Source organism: Mercurialis annua, linkage group LG5, assembly GCF_937616625.2.
Source record: "Mercurialis annua linkage group LG5, ddMerAnnu1.2, whole genome shotgun sequence".
NCBI lineage: Eukaryota > Viridiplantae > Streptophyta > Magnoliopsida > Malpighiales > Euphorbiaceae > Mercurialis > Mercurialis annua.
The window spans coordinates 22,684,379-22,709,691 of record NC_065574.1 but is presented as its reverse complement, the minus strand read 5'-3'; the positions used below and the strand labels follow the sequence as shown (position 1 = coordinate 22,709,691).

At 34.3% G+C, this 25,313-nt stretch overlaps 2 protein-coding genes and 1 non-coding gene across 3 annotated transcripts; 2 read left to right on the top strand and 1 right to left on the bottom strand.

Moving 5' to 3' along the window:
* Positions 1-11,095: 11,095 nt before the first annotated feature.
* LOC126681711 (uncharacterized) lies at positions 11,096-12,563 on the top strand. Its single transcript, XM_050377266.1, has 3 exons — positions 11,096-11,308; positions 11,383-11,570; positions 11,630-12,563. The coding sequence occupies exons 1-3, from the start codon at positions 11,096-11,098 to the stop codon at positions 12,561-12,563; spliced, it is 1,335 nt and encodes a 444-aa protein (XP_050233223.1).
* On the bottom strand, positions 11,371-11,477 carry LOC126685187 (small nucleolar RNA R71). The gene has a single exon (XR_007643300.1). It is a non-coding gene; the product is annotated as a small nucleolar RNA R71 (small nucleolar RNA).
* A 2,565-nt stretch (positions 12,564-15,128) lies between the features above and the next one.
* Positions 15,129-16,152, top strand: LOC126681710 (uncharacterized). The gene is made up of 3 exons (XM_050377265.1): positions 15,129-15,210; positions 15,286-15,398; positions 15,511-16,152. Exons 1-3 carry the CDS (start codon positions 15,129-15,131, stop codon positions 16,150-16,152), a joined length of 837 nt encoding a protein of 278 aa, XP_050233222.1.
* The last annotated feature ends 9,161 nt before the right edge of the window (positions 16,153-25,313 follow it).

Genomic DNA, 25,313 nt, shown 5'->3' with positions numbered 1-25,313 from the left:
GATTTGTTTCGTAACGTTTGTAAACGTTCGGCTTAAATCGCTAAAAATGTGAAATGTTTGGATTTGTTTCGTAACGTTTGTAAACGTTCGACTTAAATCGCTAAAAAGGTGAAACGTTTGGATTTATTTTGTAACGTTTGTAAACGTTTGGCTTAAATCGCTAAAAAGGTGAAACGTTTGGATTAGTTTCGTAACGTTTGTAAACGTTTGGCTTAAATTGCTCAAAAGGTGAAGGGCTTGGATTTGTTTCGTTATGTTTCTAAACGTTTAGAATAAATTGCTATAAAGGTGAAGCGCTTGGATTTGTTTCGTAACGTTTGTAAACGTTTGGCATAAATTGCTAAAGAGGTGAAACGCTTGGATTTCTTTCGTAACGTTTGTAAATGTTTGGCTTAAATTGCTAAACAGGTGAAATATTTGGATTTGTTTCATAACCTTTGTAAACGTTTGGCATAAATCGCTAAAAAGGTGAAATGTTTGGATTTGTTTAATAACTATTTTTACGTTTGGCTTAAATCGCTAAAATGGGAAAATGTTTGGATTTATTTCGTAACGTTTGTAAACGTTTGGCCTAAATTGCTAAAAGGGTGAATTGTTTAGTTTTGTTTCGTAACGTTTGTAAACATGCGGCTTAAATCGCTAAAAAGATGAAACTTTTGGATTTGTTTCGTAACGTTTGTAAACGTTTGGCTTATATTGCTAAAAAGGTGAAACGGTTGGATTTGTTTCGTAAGGTTTGTAAACGTTTGGCTTAAATTACAAATAAGGGGAAACTCCTGAATTTGTTTCAGAATGTTTCTAAATGTATGGCTTAAATTGCTAAAAAGGTGAAACGCTTGGATTTTTTTCTTAACGTTTGTAAACTTTTGGCTTAATTTTCTAAAAAGGGGAAACGCTTGGTTTCGTTTCGTAACGTTTGTAAGGGTTTTGCTTAAACCGTTAAAAATGTGAAACATTTGGATTTGTTTCGTAACATTTTAAACGTTTGGTTTTATTTCGTAACGTTTGTAAATGTTTGGCTTAAATCGCTAAAAAGGTGAAACGTTTGGATTTGTTTCGTAACGTTTGTAAACGTTTGGATTAAATTTCTAAAAAGGTTAAACATTTGGATTTGTTTCGTAACGTTTGTAAACGTTTTGCTTAAATCGCTAAAAAGGGAAATGTTTGGATTTGTTTCGTAACGTTTGTTAACGTTTGGATTAAATCGTTAAAAAGGTGAAACGTTTGAAATTTATAAAAAGGTGAAACGCTTGGATTTGTTTCGTAACGTTTGGCTTAATTTGCTAAAAAGTTGCAACGCTTGGATTTGTTACGTAACATTTTTAAACGTTCGGCTTAAATCGCTAAAAACGTGACACATTTGGATTTATTTCGTAACGTTTGTAAACTTTCGACTTAAATCGCTAAAAAGGTGAAACGTTTGGTTTTATTTCGTAACGTTTGTAAACGTTTGGCTTAAATCGCTAAAAAGGTGAAACATTTATAAACGTTTGGCTTAAATTGCTAAAAAGGTGAAATGCTTGGATTTGTTTCGTAACATTTGTAAACGTTTGGCTTAAATTGCTAAAAAGGTGAAACGCTTGATTTTGTGTCGTAACGTTTGTAAAGGTTTTGCTTAATTCGCTAAATATGTAAAAGGTTTGGATTTGTTTCATAACGTTTTAAACGTTTGGATTTGTTTGGTAACGTTTGTAAACGTTTGGCTTAAATCGCTAATAAGGTGAAACGTTTGGATTTGTTTCGTGACGTATTTAAACGTTTGGCTTAAATTGCTAAAAAGGGGAAACGTTTGGATTTGTTTCGTAACATTTTTTGCTTAAATCGCTAAAAAGGGGAAACGTTTGGATTTGTTTCATAACGTTAGTAAACGTTTGGCTTAAATTGCTAAAAAGGTGAATCGTTTGAAATTTCATAACGTTTGTAAACGCTTGGCTTAATTTGCAAAAAAGGTGAAATGTTTGGATTTGTTTTGTAACGTTTGTAAACGTTTGGCTTAAATTGCTAAAAAGGGGAAACGTTTGGATTTGTGTCATAAACGTTTTAAACGTTTGGTTTTGTTTCGTAACGTTTGTAAACGTTGGCTTAAATCGCTAAAAATGTGAAACGTTTGTATTTGTTTCGTAACGTTTGTAAAGTTTGGCTTAAATCGGTAAAAAAGTGAAACTTTTGGATTTGTTTAGTAAGATTTGTAAACGTTTGGTTTAAATTGCTAAAAAGGTGACACATTTGGATTTATTTCGTAACGTTTGTAAACTTTCGACTTAAATCGCTAAAAAGGTGAAACATTTGGTTTTATTTCGTAACGTTTGTAAACGTTTTGCTTAAATCGCTAAAAAGGTGAAACATTTATAAACGTTTGGCTTAGATTGCTAAAAAGGTGAAATGCTTGGATTTGTTTCGTAACATTTGTAAACGTTTGGCTTAAATTGCTAAAAAGGTGAAACGCTTGATTTTGTTTCATAACGTTTGTAAAGGTTTTGCTTAATTCGCAAAATATGTAAAAGGTTTGGATTTGTTTCATAACGTTTTAAACGTTTGGATTTGTTTGGTAACGTTTGTAAACGTTTGGCTTAAATCGCTAAAAAGGTGAAACGTTGGATTTGTTTCGTAAGGTTTGTAAACGTTTGGCTTAAATTGCTAAAAAGATGAAACGTTAGGATTTGTTTCGTAACGTTTGTAAACATTTGGCTTAAATCGCTAAAAAGGGGAAACGTTTGGATTTGTTTCGTAACGTTAGTAAACGTTTGGCTTAAATTGCTAAAAAGGTGAAACGTTTGAAATTTCATAACGTTTGTAAACGTTTGGCTTAAATTGCTAAAAAGGTAAAACGCTTGGATTTGTTTCGTAACGTTTGTAAACGTTTGGCTTAAATTGCTAAAAAGGGGAAACGTTTGTATTTGTTTCGTAACGTTTTAAGCGTTTGGTTTTATTTCGTAACGTTTGTAAACGTTGGCTTAAATCGCTAAAAATGTGAAACGTTTGTATTTGTTTCGTAATGTTTGTAAATGTTTGGCTTAAATCGCTAATAAGTGAAACATTTGGATTTGTTTAGTAAAGTCTCTAAACGTTTGGCTTAAATTGCTAAAAAGGGGAAACATTTGGATTTTTTTCATAACCTTTGTAAACATTTGGCTTAAATTACTAAAAAGGAGAAACGTTTGGATTAGTTTCGTAACGTTTGGCTTCAATCGCTAAAAAGGTCAAACGTTTGCATTTGTTTCGTAGCGTTTCTGAACGTTTGGCATATATCGCTAAAACGATGAAGCGTTTGGATTTGTTTCGTAACCTTTATAAACGTTTGTCTTAAATCGCCAAAAAGTTGAAACGTTTAGATTTGTTTCGTAACGTATGCAAACGTTTGGCTTAAATCGCTACAAAGGTAAAACACTTGGATTTGTTTCGTAACGTTTGTAAACGTTTGGCTTAAATCGCTAAAAAGGTGAAACTTTTGGATTTGTTCCACAACGTTTGAAAACGTTCGGCTTAAATGCAAAAAAGGTGAAACATTTGGTTTTATTTCATAACGTTTGTAAACGTTCGGCTTAAATCGCTAAAAAGGTGAAACATTTGGATTTGTTTTGTATCGTTTGTAAACGTTTGGCTTAAATTGCTAAAAAGGTGAAACGTTTGGATTTGTTTTGTTACGTTTTAGACGTTTGGTTTAAATTTCTAAAAAGGTAAAACGCTTGGATTTGATTCATAACGTTTGGCTTAAATTGCTAAAAAGTTGAAACTCTTTGATTTGTTTCGTAAAGTTTGTAAACGTTCGGCTTAAATCGCTAAAAATATGACAGGTTTGGATTTGTTTTATAACGTTTGTAAACGTTCGACTTAAATCGCTAAATTGGTGAAACGTTTGGTTTTAATTCGTAATGTTTGTAAACGTTCGGCTTAAATCGCTAAAAAGGTGAAACGTTTGGATTTGTTTCATAACATTTGTAAACGTTTGGCTTCAATCGCTAAAAAGGTAAAATGTTTGCATTTGTTTCGTAACGTTTGTAAACGTTTTGCATAAATCGCTAAAAAGGTGAAACATTTGGATTTGTTTCGTAACCTTTGTAAACGTTTGGCTTAAATCGCTAAAAAGGTGAAACGTTTAGATTTGTTTCGTAACGTATGCAAACGTTTAGCTTAAATCGCTACAAAGGGGAAACGTTTGGATTTGTTTCGTAACGTTTGTAACGTTCGGCTTAAATTGCTAAAAAGGTGAAACGTTTGAATTTGTTTCGTAAAGTTTGTAAGTGTTTGCCTTAAATCGCTAAAAAGGGGAAACGTTTGGATTTGTTTCGTAACATTAGTTGTAACACCCCGTATTTTTTCGGCTTGTTACGATGAGTTTTTCAATGTGTTTTGGGTTAATGTTTGGTGGTTTAGTTCCTTGGAACTTTGGTTTAGGTTGCACAATAGTTATTTCGATGTTTGGGCTTGTTTTGAGTGTGGTTCGGGCCGTGTGGATCGACCTTGGGCATAAGGCCCAGAAAATCAATAATTTTGGAAGCAGGGGGTGTATCACGGGCGTGACAGGAGCATCACGGTCGTGATACACCATCGTTAAAAAGGTGTAACTCCGGAATTCAAAATACGGATATTTTGAAAATGTTGATGTGTTCACAAATTGGAGGTTTTTCCAATAGTAAAAGTATTTTGATTTTAAATATAAAAGGAGTTATAAGATATTAAAATATTTTAAAGAGAGGTGGGAAGTTGTAATGTTTTGTGATTTGAACTATTTCCCTATAAGTTTGGTTTTGAGCATAACCAATGACCCGATTACGGCGAATGTGATCTAGGTGATCTCTTCTTAGCAAGGTTACAGTTATTTTTGGTGAAACAATTTTGAGAATTTTAGTTTGGTTCGGATTTATGAGTTAGTTGACTTGAGAATCGCGATGAGTAGGTTTTGACAACAAAGGTTGGTTGGTCAATACTGATTGTGAATTTTTGTTGTAAAAAATTTTTGATTTCGCTTCATCTAATTGTTGAACCTTTTGTGTGCGGTATAAAAATTTGGTTTGTGTAAAAAAAAAATTGTATGTATGTTGGTGTTAGTTACTTTGGGTAACTTCGGGCTGTATGTTTTCTTATTGTATGAGTGGAAGGATCATTCTGAATTAGTCGGTTTGTATGTAACTTGGAGATCCGTTATCATAGGTTAAAGTGATTTATTCTTTGGAATATCAGTATGTGAGTATGTGTTTATTGATTCGTTAAGGTTGATGGTCTTGTCGAGCTTAGTCCTTGTCGTGTGTACAACTCGAATTTCATGATGTTTTAAAGTTGGCTGATTTATATTGGCGAGAACCTTATCTAGTTAATTTTGGACTAGACCGTTCATTTGATATAACGAGTTTATTTATATCTTTGATATGGGATAATAGGCGTAGAGATGTTAAGTAGGTGGCGAGGATTGCATGATGTTATTAATGGGGATTTCGAGGTTTTCATTTGAAGTGTTAGATTTTGGTATTGTAAGAATTGCGATTTGAGTTTCGGGCTTGTCCTTGCACCTTGTCAAGGTTGTCTTGATAGCTGTTAGAACTCGAACGAGTTTAGTAACCTTCCTTGTGAGCATGTTTAATGTTTATAGTTGAATAATCTTGGAGGTTTATATTTTGTTTAATCAAGTAATAGTTGGAGTATTGAACTGTTGAATTTATAATTTTGCGCATACGTGGTGTGGAAATTTGAGTTGTTGTTTTATGTAAGTGGTGATTTGAGTTATCATTCGAGGTACAACGTGTCGAGTTGTGGTTATGCAAGTGCGTAGGTTGATGAGTGGAGGAATGCCTATGGTTTGAGTTTTATTCGGTTATATAGTTGGGGAGTATACGTAGGGGACGAAGTCCATTATGTGGAATTGTTATCTTTCATTCCTTGAGGTACGTGGGGTTTAGCGCTGCTTCGAATGTTCGATGCTATTTTAGTAATTTGGATTTGTGTTATATGTTCTACTTTGGTTGCTTTGTGCGCGTATATTGTGTTTTGTGCTTTGTGTTAAAATCGAGGACGATTTTGTTTTTAAGTTGGAGAGAATGTAACACCCCGTATTTTTTCGGCTTGTTACGATGAGTTTTTCAATGTGTTTTGGGTTAATGTTTGGTGGTTTAGTTCCTTGGAACTTTGGTTTAGGTTGCACAATAGTTATTTCGATGTTTGGGCTTGTTTTGAGTGTGGTTCGGGCCGTATGGATCGACCTTGGGCATAAGGCCCAGAAAATCAATAATTTTGGAAGCAGGGGGTGTATCACGGGCGTGACAGGAGCATCACGGTCGTGATACACCATCACGGGCGCGATTCAGTCATCTCGGGCGCGACGCGGCACTGTAGGGTTCGCTGTTTTGTTATAAATAGCTCCTTAACTCGATTCTTTCAACCCTTTTTCATCCTATCAGACCTAATGCGACCCTACACTCAGATAAACCCTATTTTTAGCATTCCTTTATGATCCTTGATGGTTTTTAACAATTGATTGGTGATTGTTTATCCGTTTTGCGATTTCTACGCGCTTTGCTTGTGGTGTTCTTCGTTGGTGTGATTGTGACTCTTGTTGCTTCTGGTCCAGACCCTTACCTAGGGATTAATACTTATATAATCTTGTTATTCTCCATTCTAAGGTAATTATTTCCATCTCTTATGTATTGGTGAATCGTTGTCTTGTGTTTTGCGTAGAATTGCATGATTTAGGGTGTTTTGGAGTTTGGAACTTTATGATTAATGGTCTGAGATTTATGATTTGAATATTATGTTTTAAATGGAGTTTAATATGATTATAATATGATGTATCATGATTGGAATTGGATTTGCATGATTTAAACAACGAATTGGCTAATTCTAGGTTTGTATGAAATTGATTCGTTTAGTGATTTGTTAAAGTGGTGAATCTGAGTTATTGGGATATTATGTGGTTATACTACAATAGCTAATGATCTTATGAGTTAGGATCTTGAAGTGAGATTTGGGTTTGATCTATGTTGTAAAAATCTCTACGATTTGCGAAATTGACAATTTTACGGAAGTTAAACGCTACGATTGCAAATTGGTTTTCAAATGCTATACCTACTGATCTAATATTTTCTATATGATGTTTTGATGTTTTTAAATCAGTAGTAACATACTTTGGTTCATCGATTGTTGGTTTTGAATCGTTTGGCTAGTTTAGGCAATTTTCGGCAAATTGCCAAATTTGATTATTTGAGTGCTTTGCCTTAATATTGGTTTTGATCAAATTGTTAATGGATGTAAATACGTTTTATAAACTATTTTGGACATTTATAAAATGTTAGTTTTATCTTATGTTGTTTGGTAATCGATGGTTGAAATGGTATATAAGTCATGGTCAATTTTACAAAGGTGTTATGTATAAGTTAATATTTCAGATTTAAGTTTAAACTTTTAAAAGGTGTTTAAATCCAATTGATTTCATTTAAGGTGACATTTTTAAGTGATGTATACTTTGGGTGAAACTTGCCAAGTGTTGGCAAGCTATGTGGCTTATTGCTTTTAAGGTTGGCATTGTTAAGCTAGGGATGGAGTTCTTACTTTCAAATGACTTTGGTTTTATTTAAGGATTGGTTTTAAACTCTGGTTTTCACTTTGGCTTATGGTTGGGTCGGGTTAGACTTGGGTCGCCCGACTTGTTGTGTTGAGCTATACTGCAGTTAAGGCTAACACACTACTTTGGAAAACTCTTTGGTTTTAAAGAACTATTTAAGTTATGGAAAGGACGTCTGTTTTGCTTTTAAGGATAAGAACTCATCTAAGCTAACTTGCCTAAATTGTTTAAAGTGAATGATATGAATTCTTTGGTTTGTTTGGTACATGGATGTTTACCTTACTTGGGTTGTACTTTAGTTGTGTTCAAGATGCTAGTCCTATGTGGAGTTTAGTATTCTTAGAGTTAGAGATTGTTCGGATTTTGACTTATATATGTTTTAGACCCGTCCACTGCTCGTGCTTCGGAGTCTACGCAGGGTTAGCTGTTTGCCAAGTTTCACGTGGACAAGCAAGCAGTGAGTTTGTGCTTACTATTTACCGCTTTATTAAGTAAATTGTTATTTTAATATTAAATATATATATTGTACGTATATTTCGAACTGTTTTTATATTATGACTTCTAGTTGGAACATGCTACCTAATGGGCATCATTAGGACTGCGTGCGCACCGGTAATGATCTGGGAAAGGTAATTATGGTAATGTGGTAACTCGGTGTGAGCATAGCTCTCGGGACCAAGTAGAGTAACTCGGTGTAGCTCAGCTCTCGGGACTCTGGAATAAGTGTGGTCAGTGGTAACTCGGTGTAGCTTAGCTCTCGGGACCAGACCTATTGGATTATGTTTATTATTTAGAATTGTGGATTAGGGTTCCAACTATTATTCGTAATATCGTATTTAAACGTTTTAAACGGTTTCAAAGGGTTTCCACTTAATAAATGTAGATAGTGGTATAAACTCATCTCAGTATATCTGACCCCGTTGTTTTCCCAATTTTCCCCAGGGTTATGATCTGAGAGAGTCTGGTGATCTCCGCATTTACTTTTCCTCGGAGGTTTCTTTTATTTTTAATAAAACTATAAACTGTTTTATTCTTAGACCGCAGTAGTAACTAGACGTCTTTTTTATTATTATATTTTTGTCGGATTGGTTCGACTGGTTTTATTGCTTTGGCATGTTATATTATTTACATTGGTTGATGATAAACCTATTTTAGGCTCGGGATTGAATAAGCATGTTATATAATCTGTTGAATATTATAACTGTTAGTTTTAGGCTGAAGTCTCGGTTGCCCCCGAGCATTGGTTTTCTGCAGGTTTATGTGTTTATGTGATATATGGAAGGCTAGCTACGGGTTTCGGTACTACATCACCCATACCCTAGCGCCGGTTGCGATTCATGAAAATGGGTCGTGACATTAGTAAACGTTTTGCTTAAATTGCTAAAAAGGTGAAACGTTTGAAATTTCATAACGTTTGTAAACGTTTGGCTTAAATTGCTAAAAAGGTGAAACAGTTGGATTTGTTTCGTAGCTTTTGTAAACATTTGGTTTAAATTGCTTAAAAGGTGATACGTTTGGATTATTTTCGTAACGTTTTAAACGTTTGGTTTTGTTTCGTAACGTTTGTAAACTGATAAGTGTTTTTACAACACTTATTTAGGTCTTAATTAGTTTAGATTTTAGATTAAATATTTAACGTTTTCAGTTATTTAATGCTTTATTTATGTGCATTTTATCTTTTACGTTTTACTTTACTTCTTGTGCTTTTGTGTAGGAATTTTGGGTTTTAATTCGTAATTTCGGACCTGCTGGACCTCAGCTCAGTATTTGGATCATAACCGGAGCTACAGAAGTCGAAATGACCCGATTTCAAAGTCCACGGTTAAAGGACTAAATTTCCTACAACTCTTATGAAGTATGTTATCTCAGATTTTATAATAGGACAAGTCAAATTTCTGTTGCAAACAGGAATACGAAATCTGTCAAGCCAAATCTAGTTTGAAAATTGAAATCTTATCTAATCTCTTAGGTTGTTAAGATTGATCATTATTTTTCTCTAACAACCAAGAGAGGAGGGAATTAATTGCTGAGATTAGAGCATTTAATGAGAATTATTCAGTTTTACACTACACAAAAAGTAAGAGAAGGAATTGAAGAAGAAAAAGGTAGAAGCTCGAGATTGGAGAAACGCGCGGAGAAATGCATAACTATTTTCGATCTCTTCTTTTATGTTTTCTTTAGTTATTTTGATTCTTAGTATGGCTATGTGTAGCTAAACTTTTCTTGGGTTTAACATTTTCTAGCACAATTGTAGTATTTGTCATTGGATTATTAAAGGTTTTGTGGATTCTATTGTTTTCATATTAATTAGAACTTCATCAATTTTAGTTAATTATTTGTGTTGTGTTATTGATTGAAAAATAATAACTCAATAGACCTATAGAATTCAATTGCTTTTAATTGTTAATGAGACATCTTGATAATTAATTCAATATTCGTATGCTTGCTTAATAATTTATTTTATATTTGATTGTAAGAATTGATTAGTTGAACGAAAGTGATTAATCGATTTCTTTAATTGAATTGAATTGAGTTTTGTGAATTAACGCTTGATAAAGGTTAATTAATGCTTTAGGATAGTTAGAACCTTAGCCAATATAATCCATAGACCGATAATTGCAATTGTGTGAAGGAATGTTAATACCCGTTTTTATTATTATTTGTTTGAATCGTAGTTAAATTAGTTTATAGTTTATATTACTTAAATATTTAGTGAAATTAGCCAACTCAAATCTTAATTTATTAGCCTTAAACTAGTAATTAGAATCGATAAACGGATTTAAATTATTCCTCGTTGGTATCGACATCTTTCTTACTCTTTATTACTTGTACGATTGCGTATACTTGCGTAAATAATCAACAAGTCTTTGGCGCCGTTGCTGGGGAATATGTTTAGGACGTCATAATTGATTTATCATTATTGGGATTAAGGTATTTTTATTTTAGTAATTTTGTATGTGATTAAATGTGTTTTTGTGAATATTTGCGAGTTTTATTATTTTAGAATTTTTATTTTTTGTTTTGATTTATTTCAATAAAAATATATAGCTACTGTCCACGCCGGGACAATCTGCTCTTAATGAATCAACCCTCTGCCTAGATTCATTGTGTGAATATTCGTGAGTAGGCCATATGGCCATGACATGCACGTAGTGCAATTGTCTTAGGTGATTAAGGCAGCAGCTTGTTTTCATTTGCTTATTATTATTATTATTTTCTTCGCTTTCTGTTTTATGTGTTTTATTCTTTTCTTTTTAGTATTAGATTTTTATTAATTATTTCAGCAAGTAATTTTGAATTTTTTTTTTCTTCTTGTAGGATTTGCGTAGTGTATGCCAAGAACCCGAAGTTCCAATCCAAAACTCGAAGCGTACATTCCAGAGATCAACAAGCAATTAAGGGAAAACAGAAAACGAAAAAGAAAAGGCGAAGAACAATATGGTAGACGCTAATAACCGTACTCTTTTAGAATTAGCGATGCCTGGGTAGAATGGTGCTCAACCCTGCATCACTAGACCAAGAGTGGAGGCCAATAATTTTGAAATGAAGCCTGCACTACTTGGAATGTTGCAATCAACTGTTCAATTCTATGGATTAGCTAATGAGGATCCCAATGCTCATATAGCTGATTTCTTAGAAATTTGCGACACTTTCAAAATGAATGGTTTTACCGATGATGCCATATGGTTGAGGTTATTTCCATTCACGTTGAAAAATAAAGCGAAGGCTTGGTTGAATTCGCTTGCATCTGGCTCAGTGCATGGGATGAACTAGCCAAAATATTTTTAGCTAAGTATTTTCCCTTAGCTAAGACTGCTAGAATCATAAAGGAAATCACCAATTTTGGACAAAGTGATGGTGAATCTTTGCATGAAGCTTGGGATAGATTTAGGGAACTTCAGCGAAGTTGCCCACATCACAATCTTCCTAATGAATTGTTGATGCAAACTTTCTATAATGGAGCAAGCGAAGCAACTAGAGGCATGATAGATGCAGCAGCTGGCGGTTCCTTGATGAAGTAGACAATTGATGTGGCATTCAACTTGGTGGACAAGTTGGCTACTAACAATGGCCTAGGTCAAATGAGAAGGCGAAACAAACACCTGCCAAGGAGCAATTACCAAAAGGTGTTTACTCAGTGGACCAAGCGACTGCTCTCCAAGCTCAAGTTGATGTTTTGACCAAACAAATGCAAAACATGTTTGTAGCAGCCGTGCAAGCAAGTTGCGATTTGTGTGGACAATTGGGGCACAATAGTTTTGAATGCTATTTGGCAGCCCCAAGTGACACCGAACAAGTGAACTTTGTTGTTGCACAAGGTCAAGGGAGAGGTGGAAATAACCCTTATTCTAAAACGTACAATCCAGGATGGAGAAATCACCCAAATTTCTCTTGGAGCAATTCTGCCAACAACGCTCCAAGACCCGCTCAAGGACCACCCGGATTTCAAAGACCACCACCACCACAAGACCGATTGGGTGCATTTGAGTCCAAAATGGACAAGTTCATGGAATCAATCACCAATCGGTTCAAAATTCAAGATCAGAATCAAAAAAATCTAGAAGAGAAGTTTGATCATATCACAAAGAATCAATCATCGGCAATACATGATCTTGAGGTACACTTTGGTATAATGGTTAATACCATGGCTGCCCGTAATCCGGGAAGTTTACCAATCCATACCAAAAATCCAAGAGATGTAAAAGCAATGACATTGAGGAGTGTAAAGGAGCTGGAACCATCCTTTAAGAGTCATGAGAAAACACCTGTTCATGAAAAGGAAGTGAAGATCGAGGAGAAGCAAGAAGTGGATACTCCCTTGAAGAACTACGTTCCACCTCCACCATTTGTTCCGAAGATTCCATTCCCACAACGACTGAAGAAGCAACAAAATTATCAACAATTTGCCAATTTCTTGGACAAGGTTATAAGGAATTGCAAATCAATCTCTCTTCGGCGGAAGCATTGGAGCAAATGCCTAATTATGCAAAGTTCCTCAAAGACATCTTGACAAACAAGAGAAAATAGACGGATAATGGCACGATCTCGTTAACAGAAAACTGTAGCTCCATAATTTCAAAGAAAATCCCAACTAAGTTGAAAGATCCGGAAAGTTTTACCATCCCGTGTGTAGTTGGTGATATGGAATTTTCCAAATGCTTGTGTGATTTAGGAGCTAGCATTAACTTGATGCCATTATCTATATTCCAAAAGCTTGGCTTGGGTGATGTGAAGGAAACCTCAATGCTACTCCAATTGGCGGATCAATCCATTAAACGACCATACAGTATCATCGAGGATGTACTAGTGAAATTGGATAAGTTTATTTTCCCCGTCGATTTTGTGGTATTATATTTTGAGGAAGATAAAAATTGTCCATTTATCTTAGGTCGTCCATTCATGAATACTGGTCGAGTACTAATTGATGTACATGATGGAAAATTGATTTTCAGAATCAGCGAGGACCAAGTTGAATTCAACATGACACGCCTAATAAAACACCCTTTTGAGGAGGAGACATGTATGAGGGTCGACATTATCAATGAATGTGTGATCGAAGAAATGGATGGGGCATCCAAGATCGAGGACTTAAAGAGCGTGAATTCAATGGACATGTCTCAGGAAGAGGAGGAGTTTGAACCTCCAAGACCCGAATTACTCTTGAGAACCGATAAGCCTACACCGCCTTCTACCGAAAAGCCACCGATTCTAGAGCTTAAACCTTTACCTAAATTCTTAAGGTACTCCTTTTTAGGAGAAAATGACACCTTACCGATCATTATATCCAACAAGTTGTCCAAACAACAAGAAGAAAGGGTAATTGATTGCGTTAGGAAAAGGATTAAAGCAATGGGGTGGAAAATTTCTGATATAAGAGGAATCAATCCTAATATGGTCATGCACAAGATGATCTTACAAGAGGGTAGCTCACCAGTGGCAGATAAGCAACGTCGATTGAACCCGAACATGAAAGAAGTAGTGAAGAAGGAAATTATCAAACTATTGGATGCAGGAATCATATATCCAATATCCGATAGTGGATGGGTGAGCCCGGTACAATGTGTACCAAAGAAAGGAGGAATGACGGTAGTGGAAAGCGATAAAGGAGAAATGATTTCAACTAGGACAGTCACGGGATGAAGAGTTTGCATTGACTATCGAAAACTCAATTCCGCGACTAGAAAGGATCATTTTCCACTACCATTCATTGATGAAATATTGGAAAGGATTGCGGGACGAGCATACTATTGCTTTTTGGACGGTTATTCAGGATATAACCAAATCTTTATCTTTCCCGAAGATCAAGACAAGACCACCTTCACATGCCCTTATGGAACTTTTGCTTATAGAATAATGCCATTTGGGTTATGTAACGCACCTGCCACTTTGCAGCGATGCATGATGTCCATCTTTGCTGACATGATTGAGGATATCATGGAAGTATTCATGGATGATTTTTCAGTATTCAGAGATTCTTTCGACTTATGCCTCCACAATCTCGATAGAGTTCTTCAAAGATGTGAGGAATCACATTTGGTTCTTAATTGGGAGAAATGTCACTTCATGGTTGAAGAGGGAGTGGTATTAGGACATATGATATCAAGTAGCGGTATTGAAGTTGATCGGGCAAAAACAGAGATGATAGAGAAGTTACCACCACCAATTTTGGTGAAAAGTGCTTGCATTCTAAGGGCATGCAGGATTTTATCGACGATTCATCAAAGACTTCTTTCTTATCGCTAGACCGCTTACTAATCTTTTGATAAAAGATGCCCCCTTTAACTTCACCAATGATTGCCTAATTTCGTTCAATAAATTGAAGAAGGCACTCATAACAGCCCCGATTATCGCATCCCCGGATTGGTCGCTCCCTTTTGAGGTGATGTGTGATGCGAGCGACCAGGCTCTTGGTTGTGTACTTGGAAAAAGGAAAGACAAAAAGTTACATGTGATCTACTACACTAGCCGTACTCTCACAGGAGCACAGTTGAATTACACAACCACTGAAAAAGAGATGCTCGCTGTCGTATTCTCATGCGACAAATTTCGCTCTTACCTTCTAGGATCTAAGGTAATCATATTCACTGATCATGCGGCATTAAGATACCTCTTCTCTAAGAAGGAGGAAAAACCTAGATTGATTCGGTGGATTCTTTTATTGCAATAATTAGATCTTGAAATCAAGGACAAGAAGGGGAGCGAAAATGTAGTGGCAGATCATTTGTCACGATTAGAAGGGTTGGTTTTGAACCATGAAAATGAAATGGAAATCAAGGAAGAATTTCCGGACGAGACATTGATTAGCGTTGAAGAAATACATGCTCCATGGTACGCCGACATTGTCAATTATCTTGCTTGTGGAGTTCTCCCAAAGGAATTTTCTTATCAACAACGAAAGAAATTCTTGTTTGAAGCCAAGAGATACCTGTGGGATGAGCCATTTCTATACTAGATTTGTGGTGACGAATTAATTCGGCGATGTGTGCCGGATGAGGAAGTATTATCTATTCTAACTCAATGTCATGAGTCTCCGTACTCGGGGCACTTTGCTGCTCAAAGAACGTCAGCACGAGTGATGGAATGTGGTTTCTTTTGGTCAACACTATTTCATGATGCTAAGGAGTTTGTCAAGCATTATGATAGATGTCAAAGAGTGGGTAATATCTCCCAAAGAGATGATATGCCCCTCATAAACATTCAAGAGGTTTAATTGTTTGATGTTTGGGGAATAGATTTCATGGGTCCTTTTCCCACTTCCTATGGTCATAAGTACATCTTGGTAGCGGTTGATTATGTGTCAAAATGGGTAGAAGCTTTGGCTACACCTACAAATGATGCTAAAGTGGTTCTAAAATTTTTAAACAAAATTATGCTCTCGTTTTGGAATACCTAGAGCTATTATTAGCGATGGAGAGTCCCATTTCAAGAACCGACAGTTCAAAGCTTTAATGAAAAAGTATGGAGTTCGCCACAAGATTGCTACACCCTATCACCCACAAACTAGCGGACAAGTGGAGTTGTCCAATAGGGAAATCAAGAGAATCTTAGAGAAAACGGTGCAAATCTCAAGAAAAGATTGGGCTATGAAGTTAGACGATGCACTGTGGGCATATCGGACCGCGTTCAAAACTCCAATTGGCATGTCCCCGTACAAGTTAGTCTATGGCAAAGCGTGTCATCTTCCAGTGGAATTAGAACATCGAGCTTATTGGGCAATGAAATTTCTAAATTTTGATAGCAAAGAGTCTGGTGCTAAACGCCTTCTACAACTCAATCAATTGGACGAATTTCGACATTCGGCCTACGAGAGCGCACGACTCTATAAGGAACGAACGAAGAAGATACACGATGCGAACATTTCGAAGAAAGAATTCCATGAGGGATATGATGTTTTGTTATTTAATTCCCGACTTAGATTGTTTCCTAGAAAATTGAAGTCGCGATGGAGCAGACCGTTCAAGGTGATAAAAGTTTTTTTTCATGGAGCGCTGGAATTGGAAAGCTCAACCGGAGTTGCATTCAAAGTAAATGGGCAAAGATGCAAACAATACCTCGGTGGATTGATCGAGCGACAAAGGGAAGTTTTCTCCCTCACTTAATTTTTTTTTAAGTATGATGAAGGGTCAAACTAAAGACCTAAAACTAGCATGTTGTGAAATTTATTTGTCATTTTTTTAATTTTGGTATTATTTCGGTCATTTGTTTGTTATTAGTTTTATTTTTATTTTTATTTTAAAAAAAAATACAAAAACAATTTTTTTTAAACTAGCATGTCGTGTAATTCAGGTGCTCTACATTTTTATTTATTTAGTTTTATTTATTTTTAGCATTTTGTTTTCCATTCAATGTTTATAATTAATTTTAGTAAATTTTAAGTGTTTTTTTTATTTTATTAAAAAAAAATTGCCACATAATGGGCTGTCTAGGATTGGGCAGCCCATAAAAAAAACAAAAAATGTTTTTGTTCTGTGAAGGAAAAAATGTGCTCAGTGTCATTATACTTGTTTATAAGATAATTATTTGGTTATCTTTTTGATTTTTATTCTATTTTATTAGGATAATAATTAGAGTCTTTTTGTTTATCCTATATTCGTTTCATGTGTATTAGATTAAGACTCTAATTTTTAGTGTTTTAAGTTATCTAAACAAATCAACTTCATGAGTCCTATTAGGTTTCTTCTACTTCTTTTCCTCCCCCTATTTACACACGTTCACTTCCTCTATCACCATTCATCTCTAAATTTAAATTTTGGTGTATTTCTTTTTCTCTCTTCAATCATGACTCCCCCGCGTCGTGTTTTTCATAATGCTCGTCGTACCTTCCCCGACTAATTCAAGTCACCAAACCCTAATGAAATTGGGAGTTCGAAAAATCCAATTGAAATGGAAAGCTCAAGCGAAAGCGAACCCGAGATGGAGGATACCATGTACGAAGATAAGTACATGGTTGAAATTGGCGCTTCAAGCATTCCGAAAACTGAAATTGGGAGTTTGGTAAATCCAATTGAAGTGCAAAGCTCAAGCGAAAGCGAACCCGAGATGGAGGATGCCATGTACGAAGCGGAGTACATGGTCGAATTTGGCGGTCCAAGCAGTCCGCAAACTGAAGGGAATTGTGAGATGGTTTGTGATCATGAAGGGATTTGCGGAATTGAATGCTACAATCCCTACTACGATCTTGATGATTGGTTTATTAATCCTGAATTAGAGGAGGACCCATTGAGTGAAGAAATCTAAGTGAATTCATCTAGTTGATTTGTGTTTAGTTTTTCGTATCTAGTTGATTTTTGTTTAGTTTTTCGTGTCTAGTTGATTGTCGAGTAATTGTTTACTCATTAGGCTAGTTTTTTTTTTCGTCGAGTAAATTAATAATTTACTCTGTTATTGTTTTTATTTGTTTGGTTATTTTTAATATATCAGTACTTTTTTGTGAGTAGTACTTTTTTTATTTTAGTAATGTTTTAAAAAAAAAATCACGGGAAATAATCAAACTGGGTGCATCCAGTTTTGGTCCAACCTGGGTGAACAGTAGCTATCTTTGGTAATTTTTTTTGTTATTTGTTTTCTTATTATCTACGTTTAATCATTTCTTAGTGATGTCTATAGGTTATCTAAGGAAAACGGACACCGCCGACAACCGTTCTTCACCACCGGTTTTCCTTTGAGATTTGTTTTTCTTTCCTTATTCCACTTTAATATTTTTTCTTTATTTTTATTTCTTCGCTTTGAGGATAATGCTTGAAATAGTGTGAGGAGGGGAGAAAAATATTTCGTGTCGTAAGTATTAGGCGATTTATTTTTATTTTATTTATTTTAGTTTTCATTGTGTCATCTGAATTTGTTTAGTTTAAATGTTTAAGTTTTGTTTAGTTGTTTTGTGTCTTTAGATATCCTCTATCTTGAATTTTTTTTACTTATGTGATTAAACAACGATAGCATGCTAGTTGACTTCCTTGATTGATGATGAATTTTGAGTTTGCTTTTAAATTTAATAAACGATGTGAGAATGATTTCAAAGTAAAAGTGCAAATTTTTATTATTTGACATGAACTATCATGACTTGGGTGAAAGCGTGATTTGATAAAATGTGAAATTTAGAAGGCATGTTTGAGCTTGATGTGAATCATTTTTGTTTGTAGTTTTGGTCATTTGGCATAAGTCGAGCATGAGTAATATTTTCTTATGTGATCGAATACATGGCACCACACAACCAAATTTTGAGAGTTTTTGAGCCTTAAAAAATGAATTTTTTTGTTGTGTGAATTGACTACTTGTTAAATCTCTAGAACTTGCCTTGTATTCGTTTAAAATCACATTGTTGAGTTATTGGCACAAACATGATAATGGCACTAGGATAAACATTTTATTAAAACCACTTAAAAGACTACCCATTTATCCCTAGTTAACCAAATTTGAGCCTGGACTTTTTTTTGTATAAAATCAAGTTTTGAAAAATATTTTACCTTTCTACATGTACCCCTTTTCTACCCTTGACTTGATGATCTATATGTTGTGATTTGGAACAATATTTAAGGCTTAATTGTTAAATGTTCTAGCTAATGTTGATCGTAAACTCTCGTTGCTTAAAAGAAGAATTTGCATTGAAAAAAAAAAGAGAAAAAGAAGTTAAAAAATAAAAGGCAATGCATGAAAATATTGAGTTCAAGAATTTGAAAAGAAAAGCTAGACTAATGTTGAAAAAAATTAGTTCTTTGCTTATAAGTAGTTCATCAAGTCTTTATCCTACATTTTGTTCCTTTTACCTACCCTTTTTCCCTAGCCCCGTTACAACCCAATAAAGTCCATTTGATTTGTGTTGAGTGACCAAACTAAGTGGTGGAATTCTGGATTAAAGGCAAGCTTATGGTAGGTTTTCTTGAAGTTAATGGTGAGCTGAATTTTAATTATTTTACTTTACCTTAAACACATGGGTGTTGGAGTGAAAACCTTGTGAGAGTGATTGTCATGATATTTTGTTGCATAAGATTGTGTTACTTTGTGTTATTGACCAATTGCGACCTATTTGTTGTAAATGATTAGCAAGTGATAGTGCATGATACTTTACCTTAAACGTTCGGCTTAAATCGCTAAAATGGCGAAACATTTGGATTTATTTCGTAACGTTTGTAAACATTTGGCTTAAATTGCTAAAAAAGCGAAACGTTTGGATTTGTTTCGTAATGTTTGTAAACGTTTGGCTTATATCGCTAAAAAGGCGAAATGTTTGGATTTGTTTCGTAACGTTTGTAAACGTTTGGCTTAAATCGCTAAAAAGGTGAAATGTTTGGATTTGTTTTGAAATGTTTGTAAACATTTGCCTTTAATCGCGAAAAAGGGGAAACGTTTGGATTTTTTTTCGTAACGTTTGGCTTAAATCGCTAAAAAGGTGAAACGTTTGGATTTGTTTCGTAACGTTTGTAAAAGTTTGGCTTAAATCGCTAAAAACGTGAAACGCTTGGATTTCTTTCGTAGCGTATATAAACGTTTGACTTAAATTGCTAAAAAGGTGTAACACTTGGATTTGTTTCGTAACATTTGTAAACATTTGGCTTAAATCGCTAAAACTGTGGCTTAAATTCACGCTGAGATTTGTTTCGTAACGTTTGTAAGAGTTTGGCTTAAATCGCTAAAAAGGTTAATCGTTTGGATTTGTTTCGTAACGTTTGTAAACGTTTGGCTTAAATCGTTGAAAAGGTGAAACGTTTGGATTTGTTTCGTAACGTTTGTAAATGTTTGGCTTAAATCGCTAAATAGGCGAAACGCTTGGATTTGTTTCATAACATTTGTAGACGTTTGGCATAAATTGCTAAAAAGGTGAAACGCTTGGATTTGTTTCGTAACGTTTGTAAACGTTTTGCTTAAATTGCTAAAAAGGTGAAATGTTTGGTTTTGTTTCGTAACGTTTGTAAACATTCGACTTCAATTGCTAAAAAGGTGAAACGTTTGGATTTGTTTCATAACATTTGAAAATGTTTGGCTTAAATTGCTAAAAAGGTGAAACGCTTGGATTTGTTTCGTAACTGTTGTAAACGTTTGGCTTAAATTGCTAAAAAGGTGAAATGCTTGGATTAGTTTTGTAACGTTTGTCTTAAATTGCTAAAAAGGTGAAACGTTTGGATTTGTTTTGTAACGTTTTAAACGTTTGGTTTTATTTCGTAACGTTTGTAAACGTGTGGCTAAAATCGCTAAAAACGTGAAACGCTTAGATTTGTTTCGAAATGTTTGTAAGCGTTTGGCTTAAATCGCTGAAAAGGTTAATTGTTTGGATTTGTTTCGTAATGTTTGCAAAGGTTTGGCTTAAATCGCTAAAAAGGTGAAACGTTTCGATTTGTTTCGAAACGTTTGTAAACTTTTGGCTTAAATCGCTAAAAAGGCGAAACGCTTGGATTTGTTTCGTAAAGTTTGTAAACGTTTGGCATAAATTGCCAAAAAGGTGAAACGCTTGGATTTGTTTCGTAACGTTTGTAAACGTTTGGCTTAAATTGCTAAAAACGTGAAATGTTTGGTTTTGTTTCGTAACGTTTGTAAACGTTCGGCTTCAATTGCTAAAAAGGTGAAAGGTTTGGATTTGTTTCGTAACATTTGTAAATGTTTGGCTTAAATTGCTAAAAAGGTGAAACGCTTGGATTTGTTTCGTAACTGTTGAAAACGTTTGGCTTAAATTGCTAAAAAGGTGAAACGCTTGAATTAGTTTTGTAACGTTAGTCTTAAATTGCTAAAAAGGTGAAACGTTTGGTTTTGTTTCGTGACTTTTATAAGGGTTTGGCTTAAACCGTTAAAAATGTGAAACGTTTGGATTTGTTTCGTAACGTTTCAAACGTTTGGTTTTGTTTCGTAACATTTGTAAATGTTTGGCTTAAATCGCTAAAAAGGTGAAACGTTTGGATTTGTTTCGTAATGTTTGTAAATGTTTGGATTAAATTGCTAAAAAGGTGAAACGTTTGAATTTGTTTCGTACCGTTTGTTAACGTTTGGATTAAATCGTTAAAAAGGTGAAATGTTTGAAATTTCGTAACCTTCGTAAACGTTTGGCTTAAATTGCTAAATAGGTGAAACGTTAGGATTTGTTTCGTTAAATTTGTAAACGTTTGGGTTAAATTGCTAAAAAGGTGAAACGTTTGTATTTGTTTTGTAACATTTGTAAACGTTTCGCTTAAATCGCTAAAAAGGTTAAACGCTTGGATTTGTTTTGTAACTTTTGTAAACGTTCGGCATAAATCGCTAAAAATGTAAAACGTTTGAATTTGTTTCGTAACGTTTGTAAACGTTCGGCTTAAATCGCTAAAAAGGTTAAACGTTTGTAAATGTTTCGCTTAAATCGCTAAAAAGGTTAAACGTTTGGATTTGTTTTGTAACTTTTGTAAACGTTCGGCTTAAATCTCTAAAAATGTGAAACGTTTGGATTTGTTTCGTAACGTTTGTAAACGTTCGGCTTAAATCGCTAAAAAGGTGAAACGTTTGGATTTGTTTTGTAACGTTTGTAAACGTTCGGCTTAAATTGCTAAAAATGTGAAACGTTTGGTTTTTTATCGCAACGTTTGTAAACGTTCGGCTTAAATCGCTAAAAAGGTGAAACGTTTGTATTTGTTTTGTAACGTTTGTAAACGTTTCGCTTAAATCGCTAAAAAGGTTAAACATTTGGATTTGTTTTATAACTTTGGTAAACGTTCGGCTTAAATCTCTAAAAATGTGAAACGTTTGGATTTGTTTCGTAATGTTTGTAAATGTTCGGCCTAAATCGCTAAAAAGGGGAAACGTTTGGATTTGTTTTGTAACGTTTGTAAACGTTTGGCTTAAATTGCTAAAAATGTGAAACGTTTGGTTTTGTTTCGTAACGTTTGTAAACGTTCGGCTTAAATCGCTAAAATGGCGAAACATTTGAATTTGTTTCGTAAGGTTTGTAAACGTTTGGCATAAATCGCTAAAAAGGTGAAATGCTTGGATTTGTTTAATAACGTTTTTTACGTTTGGCTTAAATCGCAAAAATGGGAAAATGTTTGGATTTATTTCGGAACGTTTTGTAAACGTTTGGTTTAAATTGCTAAAAAGAGTGAAATGTTTGGTTTTGTTTCGTAACGTTTGTAAACGTGCGGCTTAAATCGATAAAAAGATGAAACGTTTGGATTTATTTCGTAACGTTTGTAAGCGTTTGGCTTAAATTGCTAAAAAGGTGAAAAGTTTGGATTTGTTTCGTAATGTTTGTAAACGTTTGGCTTACATCACTAAAAAGGCGAAACATTTGGATTTGTTTCGTAACGTTTGTAAACGTTTAGCTTATATCGCTAAAAATGTTAAATGTTTGGATTTGTTTTGAAACGTTTGTAAACGTTTGGCTTTATTCGCTAAAAAGGTGAAACATTTGGATTTTTTCTTAACGTTTGTAAACGTTTCGCTTAAATCGCTAAAAAGGTGAAACATTTGGATTTGTTTCGTAATGTTTGTAAACGTTTGGCTTAAATCGCTAAAAAGGGGAAACTCTTGGATTTGTTTCGTAACGTTTTTAAACGTTTGGCTTAAATTGCTAAAAAAGTGAAACGCTTGGATTTGTTTCGTAACGTTTGTAAACGTTTGACTTAAATCCCTAAAAACGTGAAACGCTTGGATTTGTTTCGTAACGTTTGTAAGCGTTTGGCTTAAATCGCTAAAAAATCGTTTGGATTTGTTTCGTAACGTTTGTAAAGGTTTGGCTTAAATCGCTAAAAAGGGAAATGTTTGGATTTGTTTCGTTACGTTTGTAAACGTTCGGCTTAAATGGCTAAAAAGGCAAAACTTTTGGATTTGTTTCGTTACGTTTGTAAACGTTTGGCTTAAATCGTTAAAAAGGCGAAACGTTTGGATTTGTTTCGTAACGTTTGTAAACGTTTGGCTTAAATCGCTAAAAAGGCGAAACGCTTGGATTTGTTTCGTAAAGTTTGTAAACTTTTGGCATAAATTGCCAAAAAGGTGAAACGCTTGGATTTGTTTCGTAACGTTTGTAAACGTTTGGCTTAAATTGCTAAAAAGGCGAAATGTTTGGTTTTGTTTCGTAACGTTTGTAAACGTTCGGCTTCAATTGCTAAAAAGGTGAAACGTTTGGATTTGTTTCGTAACATTTGTAAATGTTTGGCTTAAATTGCTAAAAAGATGAAACGCTTGGATTTGTTTCGTAACTGTTGAAAACGTTTGGCTTAAATTGCTAAAAAGGTGAAACGCTTGAATTAGTTTTGTAACGTTTGTCTTAAATTGCTAAAAAGGTGAAACGTTTGGTTTTGTTTCGTGACTTTTGTAAGGGTTTGGCTTAAACCGTTAAAAATGTGAAACGTTTGGATTTGTTTCATATCGTTTCAAACGTTTGGATTTGTTTCGTAACGTTTGTAAATGTTTGGCTTAAATCGCTAAAAAGGTGAAACGTTTGGATTTGTTTCGTAATGTTTGTATATGTTTGGATTAAATTGCTAAAAAGGTGAAACGTTTGAATTTGTTTCGTACCGTTTGTTAACGTTTGGATTAAATCGTTAAAAAGGTGAAATGTTTGAAATTTCGTAACCTTCGTAAACGTTTGGCTTAAATTGCTAAATAGGTGAAACGCTAGGATTTGTTTCATTAAATTTGTAAACGTTTGGGTTAAATTGCTAAAAAGGTGAAACGTTTGGATTTATTTCGTAACGTTTTAAACGTTTGGTTTTGTTTCGTAAAGTTTCTAAACGTTCAACTTAAATCTCTAAAAATGTGAAACGTTTGTATTTGTTTTGTAACGTTTGTAAACATTTCGCTTAAATCGCTAAAAAGGTTAAACGCTTGGATTTATTATGTAACTTTTGTAAACGTTCGGCTTAAATCGCTAAAAATGTAAAACGTTTGGATTTTTTTCGTAACGTTTGTAAACGTTCGGCTTAAATCGCTAAAAAGGTGAAACGTTTGTATTTTTTTTGTAACGTTTGTAAACGTTTCGCTTAAATCGCTAAAAAGGTTAAACATTTGGATTTGTTTTGTAACTTTTGTAAACGCTCGGCTTAAATCTCTAAAAATGTGAAACGTTTGGATTTGTTTCGTAACGTTTGTAAACGTTCGGCTTAAATCGCTAAAAAGGTGAAACGTTTGGATTTGTTTTGTAACGTTTGTAAACGTTCGGCTTAAATTGCTAAAAATGTGAAACGTTTGGTTTTGTTTCGTAACGTTTGTAAACGTTCGGCTTAAATCGCTAAAAAGGTGAAACGTTTGTATTTGTTTTGTAACATTTGTAAACGTTTCGCTTAAATCTCTAAAAAGGTTTAACGTTTGGATATGTTTTGTAACTTTTGTAAACATTCGGCTTAAATCTCTAAAAATGTGAAACGTTTGGATTTGTTTCGTAACGTTTGTAAACGTTCGGCTTAAATCGCTAAAAAGGTGAAACGTTTGGATTTGATTTGTAACGTTTGTAAACGTTCGGCTTAAATTGCTAAAAATGCGAAACGTTTGGTTTTGTTTCGTAACGTTTGTAAACGTTCGGCTTAAATCGCTAAAATGGCGAAACATTTGAATTTGTTTCGTAACATTTGTAAACGTTTGGCATAAATCGCTAAAAAGGTGAAATGCTTGGATTTGGTTAATAACGTTTTTTACGTTTGGCTTAAATCGCAAAAATGGGAAAATGTTTGGATTTATTTCGAAACGTTTTGTAAACGTTTGGCTTAAATTGCTAAAAAGGGTGAAATGTTTGGTTTTGTTTCGTAACGTTTGTAAACGTGCGGCTTAAATCGCTAAAAAGATGAAACGTTTGGATTTATTTCGTAACTTTGTAAGCGTTTGGCTTAAATAGCAAAAAAGGTGAAACGTTTGGATTTGTTTCGTAATGTTTGTAAACGTTGGGCTTTCATCGCTAAAAAGGCGAAACGTTTGGATTTGTTTCGTAACGTTTATAAACGTTTGGCTTATATCGCTAAAAAGGTGAAATGTTTGGATTTGTTTTGAAACGTTTGTAAACATTTGGCTTTATTCGCTAAAAAGGTGAAAAATTTGGATTTTTATCGTAACGTTTGTAAACGTTTCGCTTAAATCGCTAAAGAGGTGAAACATTTGGATTTGTTTCGTAATGTTTGTAAACGTTTGGCTTAAATCGCTAAAAAGGTGAAACTTTTGGATTTGTTTCGTAACGTTTTTAAACGTTTGGCTTAAATTGCTAAAAAAGTGAAACGCTTGGATTTGTTTCGAAACGTTTGTAAACGTTTGACTTAAATCCCTAAAAACGTGAAACTCTTGCATTTGTTTAGTAACGTTTGTAAGCGTTTGTCTTAAATCG

Coding starts and splice junctions, on each gene's coding strand:
- LOC126681710 (XM_050377265.1), top strand. CDS start 15,129: ATGGAATGTGGTTTCTTTTGGTCAACACTATTTCATGATGCTAAGGAG. Junction 15,211..15,285: donor TGATAGATGTCAAAGAGTGG/GTAATATCTCCC, acceptor TTTGGGGAATAG/ATTTCATGGGTCCTTTTCCC. Junction 15,399..15,510: donor CTACAAATGATGCTAAAGTG/GTTCTAAAATTT, acceptor TTAATGAAAAAG/TATGGAGTTCGCCACAAGAT.
- LOC126681711 (XM_050377266.1), top strand. CDS start 11,096: ATGAAGCCTGCACTACTTGGAATGTTGCAATCAACTGTTCAATTCTAT. Junction 11,309..11,382: donor ATTCGCTTGCATCTGGCTCA/GTGCATGGGATG, acceptor AGAATCATAAAG/GAAATCACCAATTTTGGACA. Junction 11,571..11,629: donor GCTGGCGGTTCCTTGATGAA/GTAGACAATTGA, acceptor ACAATGGCCTAG/GTCAAATGAGAAGGCGAAAC.